Source organism: Acipenser ruthenus, chromosome 21 (genome assembly GCF_902713425.1).
Source record: "Acipenser ruthenus chromosome 21, fAciRut3.2 maternal haplotype, whole genome shotgun sequence".
Lineage (NCBI taxonomy): Eukaryota > Metazoa > Chordata > Actinopteri > Acipenseriformes > Acipenseridae > Acipenser > Acipenser ruthenus.
Window position 1 is genome coordinate 6,734,659 of NC_081209.1, and position 7,602 is coordinate 6,742,260.

General features: G+C 37.8%; 1 protein-coding gene across 1 annotated transcript; it reads left to right on the plus strand.

The window, feature by feature from the left end:
• On the plus strand, positions 1–7,289 carry LOC117428561 (crk-like protein). The gene is made up of 3 exons (XM_034047697.3): positions 1–1,171; positions 2,164–2,623; positions 5,041–7,289. The coding sequence occupies exons 1-3, from the start codon at positions 861–863 to the stop codon at positions 5,173–5,175; spliced, it is 906 nt and encodes a 301-aa protein (XP_033903588.1). The 5' UTR covers positions 1–860; the 3' UTR covers positions 5,176–7,289.
• Positions 7,290–7,602: the final 313 nt, after the last annotated feature.

Below are 7,602 nucleotides of genomic sequence, written 5' to 3' on the forward strand. Positions count from 1 at the left end.
TTGATCTTAGCCACGATAGCGTCTGTTGCAATACATTGAGTTTACGCCTTGCTACGTCATCAACGTGGTGTGGGGCGAGTGGGAAAGCGCAGACACGCCCGCTTATCCGCCATTTCTAAGCATTTTCAAAGAGAGAACTGATATCAACAGGGGGAAGGAAAAAAAAAAACATTAAGAACCTATCAAGAATTATCCAGCTTTTAAAATTATAACCCAAGACTTGGCGGCGTAAAGCCGTGTTAATGCGACGAGGAGCGTGAAGCAGAGGATCGCTGCAGAATTTATTTCAAAGCGAAGACGTGTTGGAATCGAAGGCCGCCATTTTCACAGCAAAGTCTACTGGACAAAAAAAGCCTTTAATAAATCGCTTTCACGAATTCAGGGGCTTTAAATATTCCACACTACAAACATAAGTATACGGATCTTTTTATATGTAGATTGCGGACATGCCTGATATTTAACACAATGAGGGGCGATTTATTTTAGTAAAACGACAATCCGTTAGGTGTGTTGAGTGCTAAGAACTGATTTTAAAAAAACGAAAAAGTTAAACTAATTGCAATATTCATTATATGTATTCGGTTTCTTAATTATTTTTTTAATGACTTTATTGAAAGTGGAAACTGAGCATTAGGATGCTTTAAATAGGTCTAGTGGTGCATAGACGTTTCTCGAGAAACGTTTAGCTAAAGTAATCTATTTTAATTTCCTTGTAGTAATCTGTTACGTTTGCACCCTGGTTGATTTTAAATTGTAAAGATTTTGACGTGAAATTCACCCTGGATCCTTTTAAAGCATATGTGCTAGCGGTTTAGATTGATCTATTGTGCGTGTCTTCCAAAAAAAAAAAATCAATAATCATGTCATCAGCACGGTTCGAGTCCACGGATCGGTCTAGTTGGTATTTCGGACCTGTTTCCCGACAAGAAGCCCAGAACCGGTTACAGGCACAGAGACACGGCATGTTCTTGGTCCGTGATTCATCTACATGCCCCGGTGACTATGTGCTGTCGGTGTCGGAAAACTCAAAAGTGTCTCACTATATCATCAACTCGTTACCAAACAAAAGGTTTAAAATAGGAGATCAGGAGTTTGAACATCTACCAGCGCTTTTGGAATTCTACAAAATACATTATTTGGACACAACAACACTTATAGAGCCAGCATCGAGGTAAGCATTCAGTAACGCTATTGTTAACGTTTGTTCTTTGAGCTGTAGAGGTAGATTCTGACTGCCTTACCTGTAAGGCATCTGTTGTAGATGAAGTTGATTGTGGGGGTGTGTGTGGTTCTAAAACCTCCATGTCGCTAACGCTGTACTCGGTGGTGCTTCTTCCTCTAAATGCTTCGTGTTTTTTAAATGAAAACTTCCGTTTATTTGTTTGGCAGGCCTAATTTAGCACTGGGCGACCGGAACACAGTTGGTTATTACAAATTGTATATTTGTCAGCCCTGTTTAATATATTAAAAAATATTAAACAAGAAGTTAAAGCAAATACTCTTGTAAATATATTGTAGTATTTTACGTACATCTACATATTAACTGTTGGGCCAAGATCAATCCATCAAATGCAGTGTTGCATCTCTTTTAGGGAAATGGTTTGAAAGTTGTTTAATATTCTAAACGAGGTCCTCTTAACTCGAGTGGTACTGGATCAGGAAGCTACAATCGGGCTATATAAAATCTGTTATTGTATACATTACTCGGATAATAAATACTATGGAGTAACAGGTGGATTCTGAAATTAAACAAATTGTGTATTACTGAAGTATGCACCCAAGAAATACATGATTACAAAGACAACTGCGGAAAATAAATTCCTTTGCAAACTTGAGAACTAGTTTCTTACAGGGACAAACTATCATTATTTCAAGAAGTATATTCTTCACTTTCTTTTGAGAATTGGTCTGACTTTGTCTTGCAGTTGTTCTTTTTGAGAGAATTGACAGACCTGTCTTTTGTAAGGTGTTGCTCATCAGATTTGAGGAAATGTAAAGATTCTAGTTCCTTGTGCCACACAGTTATCGCATTATTTTTTTTTTATATACTAGGAGAATAATTAATTGTGAAGACAGTACAATGGCCTGATTTAATTATTTAAGCGGAAGTTGTTCTGCATGGTTTTTTAATAACTGTTGTGTTCTACCTTACAAACTTAATAGGCACCCAAATCCAGCCATAGGATCCAGTCCTGCACCTGTTCTGGGACCAGCAGAAGAAAACCTGGAGTATGTTCGGACACTGTATGATTTCACTGGGAACGATGCGGAAGATCTTCCCTTTAAGAAAGGCGAGATCCTGATAATCTTAGACAAGCCTGAGGATCAGTGGTGGAGCGCCCGCACCAAGGAGGGCAGAGTCGGCATGATCCCTGTGCCGTACGTGGAAAAGCTTGTTCGACCGTCGCCGCACCAGTTCTACGGCAACAGAAATTCAAACAGTTATGGCATCCCTGAACCTGCACACGCGTACGCCCAGCCACAGACACCCTCCCCTCTCCCCCCTACCACCCCAGGGGCCGTCATCAACCCCCTGCCCTCCACACAGAACGGACCTGTCCTGGCCAAAGCTATCCAGAAACGAGTGCCGTGTGCTTACGACAAGACAGCCCTGGCACTAGAGGTAAGAGATTTGTTACACACGTTGAATGCCACACACATCCTACTGTAAAGCAGTAGACCCCCCCCCTCCACCGTCCCCCAAAATTCAACATTATTTAGGGATGTCTGTTCTCCCTGTGCAGGGAGTCTAATCAAGTATGTGTGGTTTTTTTTTATATATCTTGCAAGTTGAAGAAAAATAAAGTACAAATGAGCAGTATGTTTTTTGCTTTGCTGTTTTTGCTGGCTCATTGGTGTTCATTTCCTTGGAGGGAAGTGCAAATTGGGTTACATTTTTAATGAAAATGAAATGGCACTTTAGAAATAGAATAATTAGGTTCAAAATGTCTATGACGCATGTGCTTCATAGTATTTAGGACATAAACACAAGGATTCCGCCCGGGAGATAAATGAGCTTCATCTAGAAGTTATTAAGAATAGCTTTTTATTTTAGGACATGTAATAAATTCAGGACCCTTTCTTCCCTGTCTTCATGAGTAATACCCCCGTTTAATTGTACCAGTTATTAATTAGTTCTATTTCCTGTTTTGAACCGGATTACTGCCGGTCCTGACAAAATGGAAAGAAAGACACTTTCCTGGTAAAAGGATTCAAAATATGACATTTTAGTCAGGATTATAAATATTAAAGCCTAACCATTAGCTGCTAAACTTAATGCCGAGCATGGGAAATTATTTGAAAATGCTGTGTGAGGTAGTGCTGAGCTAAATTAATTCTTGCTGCAGTCCACATCAAAGACATACATGTTCACCAAAGTCAAAACCCACAAATGCTGAGCACTGCCCACTCTGCAGTAGTCCACAGGCCGCTGATGTTAGTGTCTGAATCTGGCAGATTAGAGGTTGCTTTTTGAATTCTAAATAGATACGAAAACGTTCCAAAAACAGAATCACAGCTCTGCACAAGAAGCAAGTGTTCCTAAACTGCTATTTTATGGTGTGTGGGTGTGTGTATAGTTAGATTCCATATAACGTCATAAATGTTTCAACTTTTAAGTATAAAAATATTAAACATTTTAATACTTTGTTTTCTACATTGATGCCACACATGTAAAAGACATTTGTACAGCAGTTGTGCAAATGGAAAGGCTATTAAAACACTTATTTTTCAGTTAAATTCTAAACTTTTAGCACTTGTATAACTTACTGCACCCCCACTACCCTCGTTCATAGGTAAGGTAGATTGTGAACTAGAAAGTAGGCTATTATGCTTATTCCTCAATAAAGGGGAATGTTTAGACAAGCCCTTCAAAAGGTGTATTTAGATTGTTGTAGTGCTCCACGATTAGATTATTTGCAAAACTGACATAAAGTGGAAATTGGGTAGTGCTTCTGTTCTGCTCTGACCTGCATACGTTTTAACAGCGGGTGCAGTAGTAGCTGTAAGACTCGTTTGATATTTGGCACCCAGGATTTGTCTTTGTCCGCACATCAGCGGCAAGTGATACCTGGGCAACTTCTCTCGATAGGTTTCCACGTGTGCTAAGACTTCAGATTACTACAAGGTGTGGCAGGTAGATCATTGAGTAGCTGTGGAATGCATCTCTGACTAGTGTTGCTCGGGGCAATGAATTCTTGCTTGAACTGGAAGCTGCAAACACTCTTTGTGATCTTGGTGACATGTTTCCAGGCTGTTTCATCGGGGTGTGTTCCTACTGGAGGCTATGTCTGGATTACACGGGTTGTTTGGGCTTTACACGAAGGGGTCAGAAGAACCATCAAATGCATGACTTCCAATCTGAAGCCTAATTTGAAATGCTTTCTGTTATATATATATATATGTGTGTGTGTGTATATATATATATATATATATATATATATATATATATATATATATATATATATATATATATTATATATATTATATATATGATATAATCACTACTGAATTATGATTCTATTTCTTTATCCTAATATGCAATTTATCAAATGTATCAATTCATATTAAATTATGCCATAAAAAATCAGTTTGAAAACACTAGCATTGGTGAAATTGCTGTTGCTACTCTTTCTTGGTTGACTTTGGAATGCTGCCATAGATTGGTAACTTCAGAAAACAATACCCTAAAGGAAAGGGTTTAAATGTAATGTTTTATGTTGCTGCAATATCTTCTTTAAATCTTGAATATATATATATATATATATATATATATATATAAGGTTTGGGACAGTTGCTAAGGTAGATCACTATATCAAGGGTCTTCAGTTTCAGAGATGCTGTGGTCTGGAGTCCTTTTTAAAAATCAAGCTGTAAATATTTGTTGCCAGATTTGACTTGATACTTGGCCTTTTACTAACGTGAAGCCCATTCTTCTCTATTTAACTTATTTGTATAGCTTACCCTTTCAAATTCTACATTCATAAAACCTAAAGCTGTGCTTCAACTTGTATAACTTTTTTTTTCTTTATCCCCAAACAGGTCGGAGACATTGTAAAGGTGACAAGGATGAACATTAGTGGCCAGTGGGAGGGTGAGGTGAATGGCCGAAGAGGTCTGTTCCCCTTCACTCACGTTAAAATAATTGATCCCCAGAACCCAGAAGAAAGCGAATGAGTGCGTTTTTTTTTTTTTTTCTCTTCCCACTGTCACTGCTGCCACCATTCGCCCGTCCTGTTATCAGCATCATGTTTGGTGCATTGCTTCTGTGAGCTTCTCAGTCAAACAAGAAGTCTTCAACATTTAATCTGCTGCCGTAGATGGGATCCTTCTGACTATTCGGAACGCTATAAACTGCCATTAACCCCTTTCCCGTCTGAATTCAATAATTAAAATCAGGTTTAACAAATAGTTTGAATGTTTTATGAGTTTAATATTGTTGTCGTTGTTGGCTACACAACTCCTGAGCCATGGTGTTTGATGTATGTCTTCACTTTAAGTGACTACAGTTGTAGCTGCTGACTGAAGTCAAATGTGTTTTTTCAACTTTGTGACAATGACCGGAAGGGGTTCATTTAAATGTTTTAAGGAAGAGAAAGAAATGTAATCACAGGTGAAAAATGGTCTGACAGTGAAATGAACTACTGTGCTATAAAGGTCTATCATTCAGTTTTGTACCTTAAAAGTAAGGATAAGGCAGCTGCCTTTCTTGTAGAATAATGTAAAGTCAATGTTGCTAAGTATAAAATGGTGCCTTTGGCACAGGCTGGATAAGGTAAGCCTTACCTATTTGAAGTAAGGCCGTCATTCTTCAGCAGCAAAGACGACAACGATTATCAAGATCACCCGAGAGGTGCTGTTATTTATAACAACAAAAAATGCTTGCCTCCAAAGTTTTCCAGGATGAAGCTTGCGTTAATCTCAAAAAAGAGAGAAAGAGACTGAAAAGCTGCATTTTACACTTGGGCTTGCGTGTAAATTAGGGTATAAAAGGTGTAAAAATGTTAGCCTTTTGTGCCATAAACTTCCTGCTCAAATTGTAGCAACAGCCGAAAAGATATTTTGGATGCAATCAGACGGTTATGAAACACAATCATGGAGGATGTACTTTACAAGCACTGCATTGTGAGGCTAAGCTTTGAAAGGGAAACACTCTGCAGGCTCCTACAGTATTTGTTTTTCTCAATATTCTTATCTGTAGTGTGTGAAGGTAAAGACTGTCCCTTTGAAGAAACTTTCTTAACCTCTTTTTACCTAAGCTCTTTAATTTCATACATGGTCAGTAGTTTAGGGCTTTGTATCCAGAGTGAGTTAGTGATTACTCCTTTAACAATGTTACATAATTAAGAGTTTATTGGTATACCTAGAAAACAACCCAGTGCTTTGAGTGGCTCAATTCTCCTGTACCAAATAGCATTTACCACAAACCAGTTTACACAACCCTGTTGTATTTTTCAGAAACTGTTTATTGGAAAAGCACAGCTGCTCATTTTTGTCATTTGAATAATCACCTTTTTCAACCCCCCTTTCCCCAAAAAAGGTTTGTTGGAGTGTTTCTCCTTTAATGCTTTGTGCTGCTGGATCTTCTCTTGCTTGCTTTGTTATAGGCTGCTAGAATACTGCAATAGAGGCTGTCTGCAAAGAAACCACATTGTTCATGCTGCTGTCTAGTGGATTATCCCCAGCCGCATTTTAAAAAAATTTTTTTTTTTAGAAGAGGAAAACCAATGTTAAATTAGGTTGTAAAAGTTTGTAATGAAATCTGCGCTCATCATGCATTTTACTTGTAGTGAAATAAATGCACAACACAAACTTGAGTAAGAATTAAAAGGGACATGCCTGTCTGTGGCCTCTCTGCATGATATCCTAACCTTATTTTAATTGTATTGTTTTGTGTTAAGGGAAGGACAAACGCTGCTTTGTGTCGCTCTGGAATGCCCATGTTTCATCCTGTGTAATTCTAATACAACCTCCGTTCAAACCCTGTGATTGAACAATAACTGCTAGTATTTAAAAAATGCATCTAAACTGTAAACGTCATGATCCAATTATTTTAGAAAGCGTTTGCTTTCAAAAATGACATGGGGTGGGGTGGTTATGTCTAAGTTGTATTCTTTTGGTTTGCCCGATTAACAGTATTACAGTACCTATAATCATAATTTAGGGTGCATACAGAATATCCATTTTTAACAAATTAGTGCCTTTTATTTTCTTACCATTTACAGTTGTAACAGTACGTCACATGGTTAACACCAATGTTATGTAAATAAAATTGACATCAAGATCCGTCATTTGTTCCTGCTATTGTAGCTTCCTTTTTGCAACACACAGAGTTTTCAATTAGTAAAATAGAAGGTTTATTGAGTTCCTGAGAATTGGTGTATGTTCAGTGGTAAAGTATTTGACTAGAAACTTCTATGCCCTCCATTTGAACCACTTTGAAAACTTTTCTAAGCCCAGATAACCATGTACTTGCACCGATGGCTACAATTGCAGTATCATATATTTAGGGCTTGAAGTTTTCAGGTTTTATTTTTGATCACATGATGTCCCTTTAAACTTATTTTGAGCCGATTCTGTAATTATTATTATTTTATTATTATT

Excerpts from the sequence above, each read along its gene's own strand:
- LOC117428561 (XM_034047697.3), top strand. The coding sequence starts at position 861 with ATGTCATCAGCACGGTTCGAGTCCACGGATCGGTCTAGTTGGTATTTC. Across the intron at positions 1,172-2,163 it reads CTTATAGAGCCAGCATCGAG|GCACCCAAATCCAGCCATAG; the intron begins GTAAGCATTCAG and ends CAAACTTAATAG. Across the intron at positions 2,624-5,040 it reads AGACAGCCCTGGCACTAGAG|GTCGGAGACATTGTAAAGGT; the intron begins GTAAGAGATTTG and ends ATCCCCAAACAG.